The sequence below is a fragment of the Sceloporus occidentalis genome, unplaced genomic scaffold, assembly GCF_023333645.1.
Source record: "Sceloporus occidentalis isolate IW3139 unplaced genomic scaffold, rSceOcc1.0.p SCAF_2, whole genome shotgun sequence".
NCBI classification, from domain to species: Eukaryota; Metazoa; Chordata; class Lepidosauria; order Squamata; family Phrynosomatidae; genus Sceloporus; species Sceloporus occidentalis.
Window position 1 is genome coordinate 144,493,418 of NW_028316982.1, and position 25,599 is coordinate 144,519,016.

The 25,599-nt window shown below is 42.0% G+C and overlaps 1 protein-coding gene across 5 annotated transcripts in view; it reads right to left on the reverse strand.

Annotated features, from left to right (window-relative positions):
- LOC149319097 (Krueppel-like factor 12) overlaps nt 1-21,505 on the reverse strand; it is a 261,087-nt gene extending 239,582 nt beyond the window's left edge. For 2 of the 5 annotated variants that reach the window (XM_089511109.1, XM_089511108.1), the window contains exon 1: nt 18,185-18,380. In XM_089511109.1, coding sequence (XP_089367235.1) covers nt 18,185-18,274 — 90 coding nt within the window. In that variant the 5' untranslated portion in view covers nt 18,275-18,380. Of the gene's footprint in view, nt 1-18,184; nt 18,381-21,120; nt 21,431-21,474 lie in introns of those variants that run through there. The other 3 variants (XM_089511110.1, XM_089511111.1, XM_089511107.1) reach the window with 3 other exon arrangements.
- Nucleotides 21,506-25,599: the final 4,094 nt, after the last annotated feature.

Consider the following 25,599-nt stretch of genomic DNA (forward strand, 5'->3'; position numbering starts at 1 on the left):
TCATTTGTTGTCCAGAACCAGAAATCGGAAAAGAGGAGACTGTCAAGCACTATTTGAAGCAACAAACATATATTAGGAGAAGCAAGGAATACATAAGCTGTATACCTGTTCAACAAAGAGAATGTATAGTTGAAAATAGCTTTTCTACCTAAATGTGTAGTGAAAAGTCTAATCCAGAGGCAAGGAAGATGAGAGAGAGAAAAACGACTACATTCATGTTCATATGATCAGTTACCTAGCAATAGTAATCCTTCAACTCATTTCAATCTCCAATTTATTTACATTGATTTAAAGGTTAATCAGAGGCTGAGGAGATAGAGCCCTTGGATAATTAGGGGCCCAACCTGTCTGTGTTTCAGGCACAGGATAAGATCATTTCATCAAGTACAAACAGACAAGTGGAATGAGGAATTAATGACAAACTTAAAGGATTCAGAAAACAAAAATTAGTTTGAGGTTATGAACAGAAGTATGTGGGTAAGACAGCATGAGATTAAACAACAAACAGCACCCCACCTCTGAAATCAGCTTTGGTACCCCACTGACTTATGGGTCTGAGAACTTGCTGAAGTGAGTAGGTTGGAAGACAGTCAGTGTATCAAGTGCAAGAAAACACAACACAAACAAGCATGAATAGTACTCCATAAATCAAGGGTGGATAAGTTTCAATCATTCACATACACCTGGAGTGCAACTCCCGCTATCCCTTACTACTGACTATACAGACTAAAACCTGACAGAAACTTCACACCATCAGCACCTGGAAGGCTTGATCTGTGAAAATCTGTGGAGGGTCGACTTCCGCTATTTTCAACGGGGCGTGCGCCCCATTCAAGCCTATGGGCCTTGAATATGCATGAGCCCCCATGATCACAGTGGGGTCCAGAACTGGTCCCCATGAAAATGGAGGGCCAACTGTATAGGTTTTCTTGCAATTTCACTGAAATTTGAACAAATGAATAATTGAGATCAAAACAGCATTTTTGTTAAGCAATCAAGAAGATGCCTAGCTCAACTTAGCTCCAGGCTAAACCTACCCAGCTGCCTAAGCCACTCATCATAGGGCATGTTTTCCAGACCTCCACCATTTTGGCTACTCTCCTCTGGACACACTCCAACTGCTATGGCTTCACAGAGAATTCTAAGTATTTCACATCCCAGGTTTCAACAGGATGCAGACATAGAAGTTGAAGTGGAATCATATTGCTCTAATAGTGTAATGTGAAAAAACCTCATGTCCTCCATTTTCTCTTCTCTCAAGCAATAGGTAAAGGAAAAGACCACTGGGCATGATTCTACCTTTGGTAGTCCAGTTGCTGGAAAGAACCAGCTGTCAACAAAGAAAGAGTGATAAGTTCAACCAACAACTAATATAAGATCTCACTAAGGGCACTTCTGAATGGTGGGTTAGAATTACGATTCTACCTAATTGAGCATTCATGTTACAGTTCTTTTAACAATTATTGCTGTAAGCATACATGCATTTCAATAATTTTGATCTGAATGCAGAATATGGCAGAGCCTCTTCAGAGAGGGCGACTGGGTCACCAAAACTAGTAATGCATACTAGTTCCTGCTCACCAAAATTAGTAATACATACACATTTATTATATTTTCTTTTTGTCAAACCATTATATAGTTTTCATTTCTTTTTAACTCAATTTCTAGACCTCTTGGCCAATGATGAAAACTGGAAAGCATAGTTCTCTGAATATTCACTGGATGTCATTAGATTCATAACTACCTTTCTATTGTACACTGGGAAGAGAAGACTATTTTTTTAAAATGAACAAATGCCCCAACGTCTAAACAAAAGCAAAACCTAACATTAAACAAACATGTACATCAACATGAACATATAGTGATTGGTGCAAATGAAATCAGTTGAAAAAGACTGAAATTAATAACGTTGGATTTTTGACTGAACTCCACATCAATGTTTTTCAACTCTCAGGGTTCCAAGGGGGAAAGAACAGGTTATTTTAAACTAAAAATTGGAATCACACTTCACTCTTGCACTCAAAAAATATGCTTTTAGGGTGTGAAAATGTACAGAATTTACCTGCCCTAAGCTGAACCCAACCTCAAGGTTTTGCATAAATCAGGAAACCAACTGTGCTTCCTGAAGGAAAGGAGACAAACTCAGACCCAGTTGCCTTCTCTGAAGAAGCTAATTCTGCCATGTTCCACATTTAAACTGAAATGGAGTTGGCAATAAATGTTTGCAATTTGCATTACTCCTGTTCCGTGTAATAGCCAGTCACCTATGTTTTCTTCGGGATACTGCATCTGATACTCCTTCCAGATTTCTACTCTCGCCTCTCTCCACATACAAAACAAAAGAGTTTAGTATTATGTGACCACTGAACATGGTTGCCTCACTGGGCACCATTTACTTCTATGACCATTTTTACCCATTTTAAAATTCTCTTCACACTTTTCCTTAAGCACAATGATACTTTCATGTTTCTCAGTAAGTCTACTTTGGCTATATGGGTGCAACTACTACAAGTATATTAGTGAAGCCAAAATGGTCTGTCTGAGTGCTCTGGGCAACTTCCCATAATAAGCAAATGTATGGTCATGAGAGAGTAAGAGGCCCTGTATGTTGTATCCCTTCCAGCCCTTCCATACCAGAACTCCCACCTCAGGTTTCAGATCACCTCAACAATCAAGGTTCTGAGTATGCTGAGTCTTCACTGGACAGTTATTCAGTGTTTGGGCTTCCTTAGATCAGGCACAAGAAGTGGGTCACCCTTCAGATGATATTGGATCATAAATCCCATAATTCCTTACCACTGGCTCTACTAGCTAGGGCTGATGAGAGTTGTAGTCTAGCAATATCTGAGGGGCTACATGTTCTTAATATTTTTTCTTAATAATTTTGTTCCCCCCATGACCTTTGAGGCTCTTGATAGCGCTTGATAGCTCTTCCATGTATGTGGCTGTTTCCTTTTGGCTACATAAGTGATGGCATGCAGAGAACGGACTCTGAAACATAGAAGTTTATTGCACCGGGGTTAAAACGTTCCCCAGTGTGTTCTAACGTGCCCACGTGGGAGCATGCATGGAGCGTGATGGGAATGCTATGGAGACCAGAATGCCATTTTATCGCACACCGGAACGCCACCTTTGCCGGCGGGCATTCCCATCACATTCCCATTGAGTTCCAGAGGGTGCCATTTCTGGGGACGCTTTGAAACAGTTCCCAGAAATGGCGCCCTCTGGAACTCAATGGGAATATGATGGGAACACCCGCCGGCAAAGGCAGCGTTCCGGTATGTGGTAAAATGGCATTCTGGGCCCCATCGCATTCCCATCACACTCTGTGCGCGCCCCCGCGCAGGCACGTTAGAACGCACCGGGGAACGTTTTAACCCCGGTGCAATAAACTTCATAATGTGATAATAAATATGATCCGGTAATGCCTGATGCAGAGACATGGGGGCCTTTTACACTATACATTTATATCATTATGATTCCACTTTAACTGCCTTGCCTGAAACCTCAGCCTGAGTAGCTCACTAAACAGCATTCCATAGGTTTCATTCTAAATACCCTCCCAAAACGACAAGTCCTAGGCTTCCAACAGATGTTACTACAGCAATTAAAGTGGAATGATAGTGCTACAACAGTGTGTTGTGAAAGAGTACAGAGAGTAAATCAGAGATAGGCAGAATTTTATGGATCCTTTAAGGCTTTTAAGACTATTCATCTCATCCTACCCTCAAAGGTGAATTTGACAGACACAAAACCAAGAGCCCTGAATTATACAGAGATGCAATTAATAGACTTCTTGAAAAACACTTAAACACTTTTATTTATTATATTTTATTCCTTGTAGCCTATGCATGGTTTTCTCATAGCACCACGTTGAGACCTACTGTACAATATAACCTTCCCGTGAAATTTCACTGTACAAACAAGTACTAACTCAGGAAAAAATAACCCTACTTACTGGTTTACAGTAGTGCTTCTGACAGCAACTGAAATATATTTCCACTAGAAAATCTTCCATTCCAAAGCTCCAAGGACCTATATATTGACACATCCATAACATGTTAATATATAGACACAAATCACTTCAAATGTAAATGCATGCTCTGAAAGCCAGTTCTGTGCACAGACTTTTGGTTGCCAAAGAAATACAGATGCTGAAGAAAGTGTCTGCTTAAGAAATAGGACTTGAGCTTTAGGAAGGGGGGCTGTCACAGGATAGGTAATTGGTAAATTGGAGTAAAAAGTAAGACTCTGGTTGATTCCCTTGCATATAAGGAGTTACTATTTGAAAAGCAATGACTGGTGGTGTCCCTTCACAAAGTTTTCACTCAATCAAGTGAAGAAAAATTGTTTTATATTTGTTTCTTGCTTGAAAGCAAGCCGTGACTCAGTAACAGAAGGCACGACTCCCATGTAGACAGTCTCTGGTTCATTACAGGTATCTCCAGGAATAAGAACATATCTTCAAAGTAGAGGCCAGAAAAGGATCCTACTTAAAGTCTTGGAGAACTGCAGACACTTAGAGTAGACAGTAATTTTCAACCTTTGATGCTCCAGATGTTTTGGAGTTCATTCTCAGAATGCCTGACCATGGGCCATGCTGCCTGAGTCTTCTGGATAGCAGGAGGACCAAAGGTTGAGAACCACTGGAGTAGACAATTGTAGGCCAGGTGTAGTTTCATTCAGTATGTCTTCTTTTCTGCAAGTGTCATTTTGTTTCGGATACACACACACACACACACACACACACACATATATACTGGGGCAAGGAAGGAACTTCTGAGTGCCTGAAATAGTCAAAGACAACATTTCAAAAGATACAAAATGCGGCCTGTATGTAAGTTGAAGAAAGTCCTCACTTAGTAACTTGATAAATCAAGGGTTTTGATCTGGCTGGGAGAGTCCCTCTTTCAGATGCCCTTTGAACCAATCTTCCATGTTGATTTTGTGTAATTTCCTGCTTTAAAAACAATGAAAAGATGTGATGCCAATAGCTTCTAAGAAGGAGTACATCCTTCCAAGATGTGCAAGAAGATACTCTAGTGCTGCAGTGGACAACTTAGGGATGTTGGTGCTGGTTTTTATTTTGTTTTTTGGCAATTGAACATGCCTGGCAGCCACATAGCCTGTGTATCACACCACAGTTTATGCCAAAAAGACTTACATTCATGTCTGCATGACACTTTGGCCCATCCACACAAGTGTGCATGCAAACACACAGCATTTCCCTCATGATTTCCTATCCTTTGGGATGAAAAAGAACCTGAAAATAAACAACACAGCTTGATCTTTACTTCCCCTAAAGCAGTGAATTTTCCCTTCAAGTTTTACATACTCTAGTATGATCTACAAGACATTATTTCAGTTGAAAAATCATGCCAAAGGCTCACTACTTCTTTCCCAACACATGCACAGTGACTTCTCAATTTACTTAATACAGATAGAATTAGCAACAAAGTACCGAGGTATACTGTGCTCCTCTTCGAGGTTTCAGCAAGACATACTTGCAATAGGATATTCCATCTCATTCCTTCTGTGATCCCAATTTTCTATTCCTAGGTGTGCACATAGCTATACAAGCACTCAGTGTTCTGTGACTATGTAGCATGCCCAGTCTTCACTGAGCTGTTTCAGCATTTGTCCCCACTACCATCATCACCCCAAAGTGTTTTTCGTGAAAGATCTTTTGTTTTAAACAAAAACTTTTGGAACCCTTGATGTTATTTCAAACCTTCTGTGCTTCCTTCTTATGTGTGGTTGGTGCTATCTTGGCTACACTTTGAGAATACGTTTGTTTGTTGTATATTACAGCTTAGCACAAAACATTCTTTTTGTGAACTCCTTGGAAGAAGAGGAATAAAAATGTCAACACATAAATAAAAATCCACAAATCAGTTCTTTTACCATTTGGACAAAGAGACTGACTAATCTATTCAGTTCAACCATAGTATTAGGAATTGGAATGTAGTTCCATTTTTGTTTACACAGCACTTTGCTAGAAGTCACCAAAGATAATCTACACCGCTGATTTTTCATCGCTACCTTGGCTGATAAATTCATTCATATGTCATAATATCCTACAGAAGTCCAACCTCAGGTCACTTCTCTCTATCACATTTTTTTGAATGTTGGACTATGGCTCTAGAGACCAGGATTTGATTTCTAGCTTAGCCTTGAAACCCATTGGGTCACATGCTCTCAGTCTGGCAAAAGGAAGGCAATGACAAACCTTTTAAATCTTGTCAAGAAAGCCCCATGATAGGGTCATCTTAGGGATGCCATAAGTCAGAAACAACTTGAAAGTGTAAAACAACAACAAAGAAATGAGTAATAAGCAATTTATTGAACAAACTACAGAATTAAAAGCTAGATATGTACCAATTTATAACTATAACCTATGAAACATTTCAAACTAATGGGGCACTTGCAATGTCATTACCCTGAAACAAACACCAAAATAATATAAATCATGACACACATCTATGCTTGAGCATACTGGAGTTCATGAGACAATTTGTGACTTAGTCTGGACCACTTGCTTCTCATGAATGGGACAGTATAAGAGGGGAATGCAACATGCTTGTGGTGAGCAGGTACAAGTTAAGTCTATGTTCTCCAAAATGCTTGGGACCGGAAGTGTTTGACATTTCAGGGTTGTTGGTTGGTTTGTTTTTTGTTTTTGGATTTTGGAATATTTGATATACATATTGAGAGATCTTAGAGATGGAACCCAAGTTGAAACATAAAATTAATTTATGTTTCATATATATCTTATACACATAGCCTGAAGATCATTTTATTTGTAATTTTTAAAAATAATTCTGTCAATGAAAAAAGTTTGTGCATGTTGAACCATCAGAAAGCAAAGGTGTTGCTATCTCAGGCACCATGTGGACAAGTTTGGAGTATTTCAGATCTCAAAATTCTGGGTAAGAGATACTCAACCCGTATAAAATTTTGTAGAACTCCTAGTAGTTATTTAAGAGACCCAACAGTTCCACAAAGCTCCACATGAAAAACATTGGTCTTTACTTGTGCCTCATAATTTCAAAAACAATGGATTTTCTTTCCTTCTAGCTACAGTCCTGACCAGGTGAAATGGTGACACAGTGGACACAACTGACACAGAGTGAAGGTAAGAGGAAAAAATGAAAATTAGTTGTACTGAAGGGGCTGGGCCAGGATGAAGTTAAAGTAATATCTAAATCAGTTGCTATAGGTGCACAGCATGATGGGGGTACACCAGTATTTTCTCACAGCAAATACAGAATGTGTAGCAAACATATACATGTCTTTAAGCCAGAGACTAGAAAGGCTAGTTTGGTTACAGCTCCCAGAATCCTCCAGGCAGCATCAACACTGGCCATGCTGGCTGGGAATTATTTGGCATTTAGTATTTACATTTCTATAATGCTTAATACAAAACTCAGTAGTCTCTAAGCAGTTTGCAACATGTAAACTAACTGCCCCCAACAAGTTGTGTACTCATTTTAGTGATCTACGGAAGGATACAAAGCTGAGTCAACCCTGGAGCCCTGGGATTGAACTCACAACCTTGTTGCTGCAATACTAGCATTTAACCAGTGCACCATCAGGGCTCCTCCTGGGAGTTTTATTCCAAAAAAGTAACTTTTGCACCTCTGGTTTAAATACCAGGCATACATATGTGATACAGCTGTCCCAAAAAAGGTTCCCAGACTGTTTACAAGAGAATAGGCAATGTGGCTCTCCAGTTCCTGTTGTACTTCAACTCCCAACATTCCTCATCATTGCCTATGGCAGCTACTGGTGATGAGAGCTGCAGCCTATTGGTTTGCACAGTAGTTTAGAACAGAAGGTCTGGAATCCTCCCTTTATATGCAGCCTTCCAGATGTTGTTGAAATGATGCTCTGTTAGTCCCTCACCACTGGCTCTACAGGCTAGGGCTGCTGAAATTTACCATTCAACAGCATATGGAGAGCCGCTTGCCTTACATTTTCCTACAGAAAACAATTAGCACTGGTATAGCTGTGGCAGTCATGTCCAAAGTATAGTGAGATGCCTCTTTCAGCAGCACTATAATGGTAAGGTCTGCAGTAGGCCCTCACATGGCTTGACAATTAGTATTCCTGTAGCACCTGTAGCAAAGAAGCAATCTCCTCACGTTAGTATTTTACAGACCATCTACCAATTTTTAAGTCCTTTCTTCTCCAAAATGTAGACTGAACCACCTATCTTCCACACAGTGCTTTAATTCACTGACTCAGCATTTTAGAATTAAATGGAAATAGCCTGTGTATTTTTCATCACTCACACTAAGGCTGCATCTACACTGCAGGAGTAATGCAGTTTGACACTGCTTTAACTGCCATAGTTTAATGCTATGGAATTCTGGGATTAGTAGTTTTGTGAGATATTTAGCTTTCTCTATCAGAGAGCTCTGGTGCCACAATAAACTACAAATCTCAGGATGCCATAGAATGGAGTCATGACAGTTAAAAAGGTGCCAAACTGCATTAATTCTACACTGTGGCAGCAGCCTGAGAAATATGTTAACAGTTTCTTGACCATACAACTTCTTTTCTTATTCCGGAAAATTACAGTGGGATATACAGAAAGACAACCAATGCCATGAGGTCAGGACTAAAGTTTTCCTGATGCAAAACATGAAGACTTCTTGAGAAATTCATTATTCTCTACCTACATAGGAGCCTGTGGCTTCATAAAGGAAGGAGACATGCTGGACTTCAAAAGCATGTAATTGTGCATTTTGGTTGGTCCAATAAAGGTATCATTGTTTGGATGTTATTGGATTTGCTATATGGCCAACGCAGCTACTCCTAGTTGTTTTATTTATATCTCAGTAATACAAAGTTAAAAAATATATCCAATAGAAAGAGATAGTCAAGGAAAGTACAGTATATGTACTATGGGAAAGCGTGCAAGAAAAAAGCTTAAGATAATAATCAGGACCAAATTTCAATTAGCCTTTTAATGATTTCAAAGGTGATGTATGCATTTCTCAATGCCTGTATTCTTGAATATAAATTAAGATAGAAAGTTGCTTTCTGAAACATATTTGGCCAACCTGAAAAGACCACTGGCTATTCTTACACTTCAGATGCATAAGACAGATAGGGAGAAGGGACAGAAGAGTGGAAGGCAAAGTAGACCAGCATCCTGAATGCTCATCACTGCTGCATCAGAGGAAAAGTGATCCCCAGGGGAAGATAAGAAGGAAAGTCCTTGGACACAAAGCATATTATTATTTAAAACAGATGAGAATGGAGATAGTCAGTGAAGTTCAGCTGCCATCAATGATATTTATAGCCAACATAAACAACAACTTATTTTCCCCAACAGCACATAACAAGCCATACCAATTAATTTGTCTGAAAGGCCACTGAAGTATGTTGTCTGTGTGGCAATAAAAACCAGCAATCATATTTTGGTTATTCTGCCGTCCTTATTAGGCTGAGCATTTCAATATCCCCAGCTACTCTGTAACTGTATAAGGAAGAAAATATATAAGACTGAAGACTATGTGTTGTGACACAGAGCTATAGAACACATACAGAGTAACAAGGAGTGGCAGGAAATCAAAGAGTGACCCAATATTTCAGGATAGGCAACTGGGGCCCTTGAGATGTTTACATCTCCTATCATCCTTAATTTTAGCGACATTCACTAGGATTGATGAGAGCTACAGTCTGAGAATGAGACTTATATTTGCTTACTACTGTGCCCACTGTTCCACAAACTGACCCATCAACACAAGATTCTCAATATTTTAATAGAGATCATGATTCTGATATTCAGTTTCACACTGAACAAGTAAAACAAATCAGTGTGTGAGCAAGTGGACAAGAACGAAAACACTACTCAAAATGCATATGTGAAGATGGGATATTTACCTTTAAAAAAAGGGTCTTCTGCTTAAGGTGTACATCAACAATGGTAGGAAGCCCCGAGCATTCCCTTTTAGAAATGGCCCCAAAGTTTCACTCTTACAACACCTTTTCTGAGTCTCTACAACAACTGAAGCTAATAAAAAGTAGCTTCTGTTACTTTGCTAGTAAGTTAAAACAGGTGGGTCTGTCAGGAAGTGCAGAACAGATAGTTGTGTGATAACATGGTGGTGGCTGAGCCTTTGGGCACTGACATGCTGAGCACCTGGATTCTGGTTCCCCCTGTGGTTCAGCATCTCTGTTTGCTAATTAGCAACATGAAGAAAATCCCCAACTCGAGGACTATCTTGTCCAATAACAATAAGCTACAGGTGATTTACTTGTCTTGGGTTTGTTGTCTCCTGGGGTAAATGATTGACCAGTCAAATAACCATCAAATGCTGAACACATTAATTTGTCGGAACAGTTAGGAAGATCAGAGAGTAGTATGCTAAAGTACAAAGATGTCAGTCTTCTAAAGGATTTCAGATCAAGTTCCTGCTGGAGCTTTAAAGAGTCAGATCAAATGAAAGATGCTTCTCATTACAGCAAATTGAACGTTATTTATTTACTAGCTGTACTGTACCTGGTACTGCCCAGATCTATATTGAATACCCCAAAAGGAGTCCATGGGGTCTCCTATTTTTGCACCCCTCCTTTTTTTAATGCTATCTTACTAGCAATACCTTAAAAGACCTCTTCTTTCCCACCATTTTTCATACCCCAGGAGCCTTAGCAGCTCATAGAACCCTCTTGTTTCCTTCTGTCCCCATCCCCTGCTCCACCTTGGAAATCGTAAGAGCAATACTTCAGAAATTCCTCTACTGTTTTCTAGCTGAACTGTGCTTGGAATTATTAGGAAAACGTTGTACTATGGGTATTTCTTTTCCTGGATTTGGATCATGTGAAACTCTTTTCATAATGGGGAATAGGATGGCTTTCTCACATCATTGCTATCCTGACAGGATGTACATGGCCAACGGAATGGATGCACAACCCAAAACACAAGTAACTATTGCTGTCCCGCTTCAGAAGTTAATGAGAATAGTGCTACTTTTAAAATACCACAAATCAGCGTAAAACATTGCTTGCTATCTAAAAGATGCTCCAACAAGTTGTAGCAGGCAACGTTCTCTCCACTAGAGAGGTTATTACAGAAAACCATTTTGCCACCCTTGGAGCAAGTGAATACCTCATGGTGTTCACTGCCCCATACAATGAATGTTCACAATGAAACCTTGTTGTATTGATGTAATGTTTTTGATTGCATTTTTAAAATCGTACTCTTTTTGGGGATACCCTTGGGTACAATAAAATAAAACAAATAATCCACCTCAGCCCCATGCGAAACATGGGGGGGTGTTTTTTTTAATTAGGAACTAATTTGTTGGAACACAATATCAAATCTTTACAGTGAAAGATAGTGATAGGAGGAGCCAATGTACGTGTGTAATACCATCTTGAACAAATGAATTGTCAACACATGGGAAAGGCACACAACAACCCATTTGTAATTTGTAATGACTAAGGTGGTGTATTCCATATTTTCATTAATTGATTCTATAAGCAAGAAGTAGGTATCAACATGGAATTCCCACCAATACTACCCCAGAATATCAGATTCTCTTCTATGTACATATTTTTAGACTTCATAATTATTTGGAAAAGGTTAGAAGCATATGGATAGTATCGGGAAATGTTTATAACTAGTAGAGTAGAGTAGATGGAACAAGCTTTCAATGAACGGTAGTGAAATATGCGTGTGCACAAATTCATGATTTCACAGAATTCTTGATTTTGCTCCTTTTACTAGTATTCACTGTTCATTCCAACTCCATTAACCTGTACTTGCCATTAACCTGTCACCATCATATTCTGTTTGTTAAGGTGGGAGGAAAACACACCAAATTAAATACTTAACTATTGGAAGCCAGATGGTATATAAAATAATATAGAATACGTCTAAGTGAACCTGATTTGTTCTTGTCGTAAAAATGGATTTGCTTGTTGAGCTTGTTTGTTGTTTGTATAAGACACACAAAAGTCTGATGTTACCATACATATTTTACAAAAGAAGTGGGAAATAAATTTGCAGAGACTGTGAAGTACATAAAAACATACTGTACAGATGAGCAAAAGGACAGAGAAGCATTTAGATTGTATAGGAACTGATTTCTTGGGAAAGGGATGAGGAGCAAGAGTTCTGTTCAACCCTCTTGTCACCCACCTTCCGCAACTTTGTTCCTCACTGATAATCTCCTAGCCAAGACTTGTGGTTTGAAAGAGACAAACAGCTGTTGGTTTAAGAGAGACAAACAGCTGCATTATGTGTGACTCTCCACCCATCCCCACCCTAAGAGAGGCAGGACTTTCAGAAACAAGACACTGTTAACTACAGCAATTTCTCTTGCCTATATTTTCAAGAGAATTGTGCTAGTGATGTTAACTAAAACGATCATTTTAGAGTAACAACTTTTCAAACAGTTCTGAAATATTGCCCTTGCCTATTTCCCCACTATCAGCAGCCTCACTTTTAAATCCATTTGGTGGGGGTAGTAGGGGGAAACACTTGATTTATAAATAAGAGAGTTTCTTAACTGGAATTGAAGTAGGAAATGTGCAAAAGTATTTCAAGTCACTAAAATACAGATATGAATTTTAAAAAACTCATCACACTGGAAAAAAGGAAAGAAGAGCTTCTCTGTAGGAGACACAAGATAACATATGATCACAAAAGCAAGGCTTCCCCTTTAAAAGTTTTTAAGATCCAAGAATTTTCCTTTACCAAACTGAACATATTCTGTATAACATTATAGCCAGCACAATGACTTGATACTGTTCCTCTATACACCTTTTACACACTGCTATGAATGTCAGCATAACAAGAAATAAGTCTTCATGACTCTCTCTCTCCTTCCCACCACTCACAGAGACTGCAGATGCAGTAAACAACCACTAGCCAAGAGTTGAGAAGGTCAAGGCTTCACAGCTACACCAATAATAAGGAAGTTTTTTTTTCTTCCAAAAACAAACCCTCTTTCTTGGAAAAGCACTGTTTCCCTTCACTAACCCTTCTCCTAGAGAGAAAGTTAGGCCATTGGCTTTGGCTCTGTAAATGAACAAGGACCCAAGCAGCAGACTCAATTTTTTTTAAAAAAAGAAAAATGTTGTAATACTTGAGCACAAATAATGCAATCTACAACTTCAGCATAAGAGTCCATAAAAGAGAGAAACATGTAGGCATGGCTGGATTCCCTTTTCTCATGGTCCTCTGAAGACTGAGAATTAGCAACCAGGAATTAATTTTATAGGTGTGACCATTAATGGATCATTCCAGCATGCAACCACTTCTAGAGTCCAAAAAGCCAATGAAATCCAGCTTTTGACAGATTCTCATATATAATCATCAAATTGGAACCATTCTTCAGAATGACCTATTCCATTTCTCCAAAAGAGTGGTTCTCAATCTTTGGTCCATCAGATGGTTTTGAAAGAAACCAAAACTAGGGGAGCACCCAATATAATTAGCAAAAAATAAGGTGCTAAATTATACCCAAGTTAAATTCTAAACAGCTCCTGATGAAGATGTTTGTGGACATATATAGGACAAAATGCATTGGGCTTTTTATGAATAAATCACGTATCAGATGTTTTGGACTTCAACTCCCATAAGGCCCACCCAGCATGGCCAGTAGTCAGAAATTTTGGGAGATGGGAGTCCAAGACATTTGAAGAGCCAAACTTTGAGGACCACTGGTCTTGGTTCCTGAGCTTTGCAACAACTGCTGCTGCTGGGGAGGGGCCTCTTTGTTGGCCTCCATGAGGGAGACAAGGATGCTTTGCACTTGGTATGAAGCACCAAACTGGATCATGTGTAGAGGACAGGGAGGAGACTATTTGAAAGCCAGCTACCCCTTCACATGATCTTGCTCCTGTTTGCATTACCAAGTCGGCTGGATTACCAAGTTGATTCTACTGTGCTTCACCTCCCTTCACCACATATGTTTGAGCGGGTAAAAGACAGAGCAAAATTTCAAAGAGCAAAAGGTAGCCAAGGCTGATGTTGCACCAGCATCTGGTACTGGGGTTGCTACAATAAAACAAAACTCTACCAACATATGAAAAACCACTTCAAATGCCAACTGTAACAGGAAGTACAAGCTGACCAAACCTGCCATAAACACCTCAGCCTTTATTGCAATCAAACTTTTTTTAAAAGAACGAAGGAAGCACTCAGTTGGCACTTAGTAACTGCAAATAAGCATTCCCATAGCCTTTTCAGTGATCAAGACAAGATGATTAAATCCCCACACCAATTAGTATATCCTTCTACTCTGGGAATTCTGGAGGACAAAGCTAGAAACAGGATACTTCCAGTATGGATGCCAGAGGAGAAAGGCTTCCTAGAGTAGAGGAAACCTTATACTGGTCAGGATTCTCAAGACTATTTGTAGAAAAACATTGGCTACCAGCAGACTGAACTGGCTTAGGCAAGGTCTTTATATCCCATCTCATGATCTCAGGCATTCTTAGATATAGAAGCACTTATTCCCAAAATGCACTTGTCTTGTGCTTCCTCCTACCTTCTTTCAGATAAGCCTTTGACAGATTTCACAATAAAAGAGAGGAGGGGATCTTCCAAGCTTGTGAGATAAATTTGGCAGACAGAGTTCCATCTCACTTCACTTCTCCAATGCCCTCTACCTGCTTGCCCAACCTCATCAAAAGCTTAAGCTGTGCTTACTGCTTGAAAAAAGTCTTATCCATTTTCCTGATTCCCTACCTCCCAGTTGAAAGTTTTTTCAGACCTAGGATGTTCTGGTGTGTGCCCAAATAATGTTGCATGTGCCCAGTACAACACATGCACATGTCTTTAAGAGAGAAAATTTCATAAATAAAGATGGAGAAGGTCCTATTCTCTCTTTCTCAGTCCCAACCTCTCTCTCTTCTCCTCTCCCCATAAGGCAAGAGGAAAAAATATATACTAGAAAATTATTGAGTCTCAAAGAAAATTGTTCCAGAATCGCTTTTTTACCCTGATATACATACCCCCTTTTTGAGCAATAGGGACTGGAATCTTTTCTTCTTCTGAAGCCAGAGAAGCTTTATCTCCTTTGCAAGAAAAGACACTGATAAGAGCAGTCATTGAATACTGTATCCTTCCTTCTTTAAAAAAAAATATTGAAGGGAAAACTTATTAAAGCAAGTTAATTTGTTATGATTCTATTACAGGGCCTATCTTTTTAAAGAAACAGCTGAAAAGTCTGAATATTTCACTTTATATGCTTGGCCTCAACCTTCAGCCCACCCTCCCTTTGGATGCCTGGCTGGCTGACAAGACTCTCAGATAAATAACAGCAGTACTGTTCACTTTCCAATTTCTCAACTCCTTTTCGAAGCCAGCATAGGAGCCCCACTGGTTAAAGAATTCCTCCTTCCTGCAGGCAGCTTCCCCCACCTCCTTCCCTCTCTAGTCCAAGGCCCTATACAGCATTTAGAATGACACTTCCTGTCCCTGTTCAAACCTCTGGTTCTTCACACCATCTGCTGCTGTAAATGGGAGGAGAGGACACAGGTCATGCCATGCCCTATAATAGGTCACAGTTTAACATCCTATCCCCTGTTCCCAACCCTATACGTGCGTGCGTGTGTGTGCGTGCATGCATACACTCACACACACACCTTGTCTTTCCACATTTGCACTGTTGAACATTGCCCCATCCCTCTGTCCTTCTGTACTTAGGGATGCCATAACCCGGCGGCCCCCGTGACAATCACGCTTTTGGGGGGGCCCTCCCGGTCACGGTCCGGTTTGGGGGCCCCCCATGCCTTGTTCCCGGTTCGGGGTCCGCTCCTCCTGCGGCCATAGCCGCTGCCGCTAACGCGGCTGGCTGCTGCGCCAACCCACCTCCTCCTCCTCTTCGTGGTGGGCTGGGCAGCACCAACCCACCTCCTCCTCCGGCTCCGCCTTCCTCCTCCTCCTCAGCGGCAGAAGCGCCGCCGCCACCGCGTCAGGGCTTGCCCACCTGCGCGCGCGCACACACACAGGGCTCCAAAACAGGAGCTCATCCCTTGCTTTGGCCAGCCAGCCATTGGCCAGCTGACCAAAGAAGACGGGCTCCTCGGCGCGCGCCGCCCAGGCCTCAGCAGGGGCCAGCGGCAGCGCGCGCGCCTGCCCAGCTTCCCTCCCCGCGCACGCGCGCATGCCAGCCATCTTAAGGAGGAGGAGGGGAGGAGAGGAGGAGGAGGAAGGAGCCGGAGGAAGGGTGCCTTGAAGGGGCCAGGGCAGAATTGGGGCGGAGGAGGAGGAGGAGGAGGAAGGAGCCAGGGAAGGGTGCCTCGAAGGGGCCAGGGCAGAATTGGGGCAGAGGAGGAGGAGGAGGAGGAAGGAGCCGAAGGAAGGGTGCCTTGAAGGGGCCAGGGCAGAATTGGGGCAGAGGAGGAGGAGGAAAGCTGAGTCAGTGGCCATTAGGTCTGCCTTGGTTTTTTGGGGCTTTTAAATTATTTTTAAAAATATAAAATACTTATTTTATTTTATTAATTTTTATTATTGCTTTTTATTTTTTTTATTTCATTAATTTTTATTATTGCTTGTTTTATTTTATTTCATTAATTTTTATTATTGCTTGTTTTATTTTATTTCATTAATTTTTATTATTGCTTGTTTTATTTTATTACATTAATTTTTTTATTAAATATATACACCCCTGCCTTGTTTTTTATTTTTCCCCCATTATTTTTTATTATTAAATATATGGAAGTGCATTTTCTGTGTATTTATGGCGATTTGAATGCTAACAAGTCTGCCTTTCTTGGACAATTATAGTGATGATGATGATGATGGTGATATTGATATCAACAAGCCTCTGAGGCACGGCCAATGTAACTTGCTGTGATTTTTACAAACTCATGCACAGTGAAGAAAAACCACAGTCCCTTGACCAAGTACACACTTCTGAGAAGTAAAGTTGAACCCGAGGGCAAATACATTTCTGCCATCTGTCTAGGAATAATGCCAAAATGTCCTCCATTTTGATCATGCTTTAAAAACATGCATTTATATTAACATTTTTGAAAATCCTCAATTTTTTGCACGTCCTCCATTTTTTTTATAAAATGTGTCCTACATTTGAAAATGTTGCCCTACATTTGTCCTACATTTGTCCCGGTTTGGAGCTCCTGACATATGGCAACCCTATCTGTACTGGGATCTTTCAGATATACTGGTATATCACTGTGAATTATCATTGCATCACTTACATGCCTATATAGCATGCTAATACCACCTTGCAAATGTTTTTGGAAGAAACTAAACTACCAACTTTACGTTCCTCGACATTAGCTACTTCATGATATGGTCTTCCCATTCCACCTGTAATTTCTCAAAGCTGCTTACAAACCAGTCAATAAGAAAACATTACAATATCTACAGCAAAGAACACAAAAATGCAAATACTTGTGGGAACAAGTGACCTGGGGTTCTTTGGGGGTGGCACACCTGGACTAGCAGCTGACAAGATTAGGTAGCTCCATAAATCACACCAAGTCCCACCACTGGTTTACTCACTGGTCCACCCAGCCCAGTACTATTTTCTCTGGCAGCAGGAATGCCCTGTTCCTCAACATAGCTCCTTCCCAGTCTTGCAGAGATCCTTTGAATACTGCAGACTGAATCTAGGACTTTCCTTATGCAAATATGTAGTCTACCACTAAATGATTACACACACAAACCCTCGGGGTGGATGTCCTGAGTGTTTGCCCTGCAACTGTCCCAAGGGCACAATCCTCGCTGTCATCTTGGTGCTTGGAAGATGAGCCGGGAAGGGGGGCGGATTCAGTGCCGCAAGGGTGAACAAACAGCATGTTCCTTTCAGGGGGATGTGAATATGTTTTGCCTAGAAGTTCATGAAAGCTTGGGCAGTATTACTCATCATGTTTCAAAGATTTTAAGTCTAGGAATGTCACTGTGGAAGAGGGCAAATGCATATGCTTGTCAAATACGCAAAGCCTTGTTCCAGGACAGCAAAAGAGAACGATAAATTTAACATTATTTAAGAGTTTGCATTGATCTCTTCAAGACTTTATACAAAAACCAAGAGTGACATTTTTATTTTTATTTATCACAAGCTTTTATCTGACAAACAGGTAATGGTGAGATGCAACATTTGCTCCTCATCCCAGAGTTCTTTTCTTTTTAAAAAAGAAAAAGCAATGCATAAGAATTACGCAGAGTAAGGACAAGGGACCACACTCCTACCCAGTATTTCTTCCTCAGCATCACCTCAGATTCCTTAAGAGAAGGAACTCCTGACCCCAATAATGGTATCTGCAATAGCCCTACTGTCATTAGGAAACACCATGCGTGACCTGAGAGCAAATAGGAGTGGCCCAGCCTTCTTTTCCTGCCCCCCTCCCCACCAGAGAGCAGAAAAGGAAAGTGACATCATTGTGTTTGCGCATGAGGCAGAGGGAAAATACTGCTGGTAAGACAGTTAGCTCTACCGTGCTCTTAAATATATAGTGCAGGAACAGAAAGAGGGGGAGAGAGAAAGGGAGAGCAGAATTACCTGCCTTACTTTACCAGGTATGGTGGTTGTATACTCAATGCTTCTACTGATGTGCTAAGTGCATCATTTTTCAACCAGTGATCTACTTTGACAAACAGAAGTGTGCTGTGTCATGAGGGGGGGGGGGATTCAGATGTTATTTACTTCAACTGCATCTCTGAAACCTGCCTGTGCTATCCTTCCCATCTTCTTCCTGACAATGTGGGTGTGTGCCTGTGTGTGTGTTTGAGAGAGAGAGAGAGAGAGTGTGTGTGTGTGTGTATGTGTGCATGTGTATACACTCTCTGCTGCTCCTGTTTCATTTCAAAGCTGAAGACTACTCTGAAAATGGAGCTCACATACCAGGGCCATATAAAGACACCGTCCATGACTGCCACGAATACTTACCTGCCAAGATTCTGGAGGGAGATTTAGGAAGGGGGAAGGAGGAGAAGGGGGAGGACACCATGGAAACCGGCATCTCCATCCCACTCCTCACCACATGACTCTTAAATTGGGCCAATTTGTTTTCCTGGCTGTCAGCCAATCAAAGCCGGATTTTGTGAGCCAAAGCCACCTAAGGCATGGCACAAAACAACAAGGTGTGTACACTAACCAACATCTTCAGCATGTTTTAGTCTCGCACCTTGGTTCTTGGACAAGAAATTGTCCCTTAAGGACTTTGGGAAGCAAAAACACCACCCTGCCAATGCTGACTTTACATAGTTGCTACCACTGCTTTTTGCAACATCCGTAACTAATAACAAGAGCCTATGAACAAGAAGGGGCTTCCTGCATTTTAAAAACTGACCACTCCTATTCACTAAGCCAAGAGCCCCTTGCCCCACCCATGACAAGATGCAATTTTCATACCAGGCCATTGACTTAGCTTATCAACTCTGTCCTCCAGTAGGAAAAGGGAATGGAGGGGGTGGTCTAGGGGTTTTTAAAGCATGACGTTGGCTTGACTGGCAAATGCCTGGTGTAACAACAAACTCACATGCTTTGGATGTAAATACAAATGTTTTCCTCAGCAGCTCCACAATACTTATTCAGTTTAGAGGGAGGGGGAGACAGAAACAAACAAAAACAAACAAGCTTGACATGAAAGTATTCACAGCATTACTTTTAAATAGCTGTGAGCAGAACCTGCAGTGAGAACCACCAATGCTAACCAGTGTGTGTTTAAACAGATTATGCATTCCACTGTACTTAGATATTTAGAGACCAAGGCTTTTAAATCAGTTGAACTTCCTTAATTATTATTAAGGGATGCATAAGGAGAGGGGGTTTGTCTGGAGGAGCAGGGAGTGCAGACAGAGACCAGAAACACTGCAGGAAACAATCCAAGTCCAGCACAATTGCTGAAGCTCTCTGTGAGGCATTGGGCTCCCCTCCCTCCACTCTTCACTTTCAAAAAGTTTTCTGAGAAGTTCTGAAACAGCAAGCCACATAGGAATTGGTTCTTTCTGCATATAAACTTACTGCATTCATGCTCGCTCATGACACCCGGGTCAGTGCTCTCGCATTACCCGCAAGCTCATATGGAAGCAAGCTGCAGTTGCCAGGCTGGGTCTCAAATATTCATTACCACTGGTGGAAAGGCAAACTTCTCCCTTTGTCAACTCCAGCCAGATCCACCTTAATGGAAATGGGAGGGAGAAAGGGGGGGGGGGTCCAATGCTGGCCACAAGGCAGCAATTCCCTCCCTTCCCCCTGCTCCCCCTCCTCCCTTGCACAAACTATGCACTGTGGCAAGTGACAGGTCCATGTCAGGACTGCCAGAAGAGTAACAATTGTGGCGCAAGGAACACAATTAACACACAAGTGCCCTCGAAACCTTAACCCTTTGCCCACCAAATACAGAGAGACTCAGAAAGGGGGATAAAGAGGAGAACAGGGGGGAGTGACAAACTAGTGCAGTAGCAAGTCCCCATTCAACCTGCCAGCCCCAGAATTTGGCAGGGTTTTGGGGGGTTCCCCCCTAAGATAAATGTACCCTATTCACATGCCTTATCCAGAAGGGAAACAAAGGCTCCCCTAAAGCCAGCTCTCTTTGCTAGGTGAAGCAAGGCAACCAATGGTCCCCAAGAAGACAAAAATAATCCATGCCCACAAGAGACTCTGAATACTTCTGTGTGTGTGTGTATCCCTTCTTTAAACAGCCCCAAAGCCCAAATATAGTGAGGGGATGGGAGAGCAGAATATATAAGCATATGTCTATATATGTGTATATGTGTGTGTATACACACACATGTATATATTTCCCCTGTTTAAACAACCCCAAAGCCCAAATATAGTTATGGGATGGGACAGCAGAATATATATAAGCATGTGTGTGTACACACACACACACATATATATATTTACACACACACACATATATATGTATACATTTCCCCTGTTTAAACAAGCCCAAAGCCCAAACATAGTTATGGGATGGGACAGCAGAATATGTATGTGTGTGTGTGTGTGTACACACTCACATGCACATATACAAATTCCCTCTCTTTGAACAAGCCCAACCCTAAGTTTATGGGACGGGAGAGCAGAAGAATATATAAACACAATTTACACACACAGAGAAATAAATACATCCCACATTGCTCTGTTTATTTGGAGAAGAAGCTGAAGAAGAGGCACAGACCTGAGCAGGAGCTGTACAGCAGGAGGCTAGTCTCTTTTCCTCTCACTGAAGAGTAGTCCCCTGTCTGTCTGTGTGTGTCTCCCAACACACTCCTTCCCCCACACCTCCACATTGCACACACAGAAAGAGAGAGAAGCATAGCCACACACCCATACACACCCACCCTCCCAGCTGGGTGTGTGTGTGTGTGTGTGCATGAGAGCCCCCTCTTCCTCTCTCTCTCCTTCTCCCTGGGGGTCTCCCCTCCTCTGCCCTCCCTGCACTTCTCAGGAAATGGAGTGGGGGGCTGTTTCTAGAGAGAGGGAGGGAGGGAGAGGGAGACAGAGAGCCCCCTTGTACTTGCCAACGACTTACCAGCATCACATGATGACGATGATGATGATGATGATGAGGGTGAAGGGCTGCTGCTGCTGCTGCTGCTGCTGCTAGAGGCAGGAGGAGGAGGAGGAGGAGGGAGGAGGCTCCGAAAGCGGAGCAGGCACAATGGGGCGGGTTGCATGGGGGAAAGTGTGGGGCGGCGGCCGGGAGGAGACCCGGGAGGCGATGCGGCAGAGAAGGCTCCTCTCTCCCTCTCCCTCTCCCTTCCCTTGCCCTCCAGGTGGGGGAGGAAAGAGGGAGGAGGAGGAGGAGCTGCAGACCCAAACAAAAGCCCTCCCTTGCCTTGCTCCACCCTAAAAGTTGGGGGAGAGCCTGGCTGGACTTCCACTCCGGAGACTATAGGGCTCCCACTCCCCACATCTCAGCCCGGGCAAGTCACACTCTCTCAGCCTCCTCTGCGCAAGGAGACCCCAAGAACAGAAGGGGGAAGCCGCCCAGCAACAATGAAGGCAAGGCTTCCATCGCCTTGGAGGGAGGTCTGGCAGAGAGGCTGCGGGGGGAAACCAGCCCCCGTCCTCCTTTTCCAGGACGTGTCCTCCATTTCAGCCTCCTCTCCATAGTGTCCACTCAGAAGCGTGCATTTCCCGGTTTGAGCTTCTCCTTTGTCATGCCCTCCTTTATTCTTCAGTGTCCTCCATTTTAGCTTCCTACATTTCTAGGACTGTTTTCTATTTGGTTATGCCCTCCATTATGTTTCAGTGTCCTCCATTTCAGACTCCTCTCCCCAGTGTCTGCTCAGAAGCATGCATTTCACATTTCTAGGAGTGTTTGGAGCATCAGTCCTGCCCTCCATTATTCTTCGGTGTCCTCCATTTTAGCTTCCTACATTTCTAGGACTATTTTGAGTTTCTATTTGGACATGCCCTCCATTATTTTTCATTCTCCTCCATTTCGGACTCCTCTCCAGAATGTCCTCCATTTTGAGCATGACTCAGAAGTATGCCTTTACATTTCTAGGAGTGTTTTGAGCTTCAGTCATGCCCTCCATTATTCTTCAGTGTCCTCCATTTCAGACTCCTCTCCACAATGTCCTCCATTTTGAGCATGACTCAGAAGCATGCCTTTACATTTCTAGGAGTGTTTTGAGCTTCTGTTTGGTGATGCCCTCCATTATTACTCAGTGTCCTCCATTTTGAGCGTGACTCAAAAATGTCCCTCTTCTAGAAGTGTTTTGAGCTTCTTCTTGGTCATGCCCTCCATTATTCTTCAGTTTCCTCCATTTCAGCCTCCTCTCCACAATGTCCTCCATTTTTGAGCATGACTCAGAAGCATGCATTTTACATTTCTAGGAGTATTTTAAGTTTCTGTTTTGTCATGTCCTCCATTATTCTTCAGTGTCTTCCATTTCAGCCTCTTCTCCACAATGTCCTCCATTTTGCGCATGACTCAGAAGCATCCATTTCACATTTCCAGGAGAGTTTTGAGCTTCTGCTTGGTGATGCCCTCCATTATTCTTCAGTGTCCTCCATTTCAGCCTCCTGTCCAAGAGGAATTCCACAATGCCCTCCATTTGGAACATGGCTATGAAGGATGAATGTATATTTTATATTAAGTGTTTGGCGCTTTTACTTTTGGAATGAATGTCCTCCATTTTTCCTGGAATGTCCTCCATCTTGAAGGGCCTAGTTGTTCTTTTCGATGAGGACACCTCAAGCGGCGGCGAGGCGGCGGCTGAGAGGAGGCCAAAATGTTCACAGGGGCTCAGGGTGACCAAGTGTCTTAACCGCAAAGGAATTCAAGACACCGTCAAATGGAGAACACTCAAGAAAGTTGGAGGACCTGACCAAATAAAAGCTCAAAACCCTCAGGTTATGTTCCAAATGGAGGACCTTTTCGAATTCCTCCTGAACAGAAGGCTGAAATGGAGGACATTTCAAAAAACAATGTAGGACATGGCCACATAAAAGCCAAAAACACTCATATAAATTTCAGTTTGTACTGTTTATTTATGCTCCAGATGGAGGACATTTTGGAATTCCTCCTGCACAGGAGGTTTAAATGGAGGACATGTCCTGGAAAAGGAGGCTGGGTCTGGTCACCCTGTCCCTGCTCAATTGGATACAACACATTTGGGAAACTGTCTCACTCTGAGGTAGCCTAGCTGGTCGTGCCAACTCTAGGATGGTCTGTGATTCCTTTCCTTTGCCTTCTCTGGAGATGCCAGGGATTGAGCCTGGGTCTTCTCACATGCAAGACCACTTCAGAAAGGACCTGTGCATGGAGAAGTTGGCATCTCTGTGGGATTCTGTTCCTGGCCATCAACCAGCCAGGCCAGCCAGAGTTGGGTAGCACTGCTTTATGTGTAGAATGTGTTGTGACTGGAATAGTCAGTTGCCTCAGAATGACCAGCCTGGTTAGATGACATGGCATCTCATCTTTCACAGACCCCTCCTTAATGCATCATTCACATGAAAGGTGTCCACATCCTGAAAGAGAAGTGTGTCCATGGCTGCATCCACACTGCAGAAATAACACAGTTTGACACCACTTTAACTGTCATGGCTCAATGCTATGGAATTCTGAACTCGGAACAAACTACAGAGCAAAGCTCTGGTGCCACAACAAACAACAACTCCCAGAAATCCATAGCATTGAGCCATAACAGTTAGTGATGTCAAACCAGATTATTTCTGCACTGGAGTCAGCCCATGCCTTCTCCCCACCCACCGTTTTGCTTCTCCCCCATCTCCATGTTCCTTCCTTGGGTGCAAAATTCTGAAGAACTTGCAAGATTTTGTGAAATTTGAGATGGGCCTGATAAAGGCAAGACAGATCAGAACCAAATAAAATAAAAGTTTTTTTATAAGTTAAGTGTATGAGACAATGAAAAATATTTTATGTGGTCTTGCGCTAAGATAAAGGCAATGTATAAATAAATAGATAACATTCTTGGCTCAGCCATGAAATCCTATCTTGGGTGAAATCCTACCTTGGGTGAATCACACTCTCTCAGCCTTAGAGAATGGCAATGATCAATGTCTTTGAAGAAACTTTCCAAGAAAAGCCCATGATAGGTTTGCCTTAAGTTCTCCATAAGTCAGAAAAGACTTGAAAACACAACCACAACAATATTTCCTCTGGGTTTTTTTTTAAAAAGTTAATTTGCTTTTATTCTAATAGATAATATTCACCGTGTAATAAGTACTTTGAAGATATATTGATAGACAATCCTGAATATATAATAAATTTTCAGTTATTGAAATTGATAAGTCTTAAAAGAGTTATTTACCACTAGCAAAACTATATCCATCATTTTTTTAAAAAAAATGTTATTTATTTATCTTGTAGGAAAATAAAATTATCATCATCAGGACCAGGAATGAATGTGTTGTGTGCAACACAGGGCAAAAGAAGGGCATAACCTTCTCTCAGCTCCTCAGAGGTCAGGTATGAGTGTACTAAAGAAAAAAAGAATGCTTAGGAGTAAACATGAAACTGCTTGCTGGGGGAGTGGAATTCATCCTGCCTCACATGAAGCCTGGCCCTGCCAGGGGTCCTTTTACACTACACAGTTATACAACTTTGATTCCACTTTAGTGCTTCACCAGACACATAACTCCAAGATTCTAGAGCATGCAACAATGGGAGTTAAAATAAAGTCTTAGTGCTCTAATTATGCAGCATGAATAGGCTCCAGACAATTTCTTTCCCCTCAAGAAGTTAAGTTCCTTTTAGTCTAACAGGACTCAGTTCCTGGTAAATTAATGTTAGGAGTGCTGCCTTTAAGATATATGAAAGAGTTAATTCTCTCATTAACTTCCACCTGATCAGTTCAACTGTCCATGTCACTGTAAGGCTTGCATCACTGCAACTGTAAATCTGGGCCCAGAATGTGCAGAAACAGGCAACTGATATGGCACCCCTGAGGAGGTCTGATTAATGGGTGCCTGGGCTCTTGACTCCCAAACATGCTGCCTCGGGCTCTCAAAAGAAAAGGTGGAGAATAAGTGTAAGCATGAAATCCAGACTGGGTCCTGTTTCTGGCCTTGGTGAGAGCCTGGTTTCAGCACTGTAAAGAGTGTACAAAAGCTGGCTTTGGAAGGAATATGATCTCTGCCTGAGCTGTTAGACATTGGCATAAGGATTTTGTGCCTCCTCACT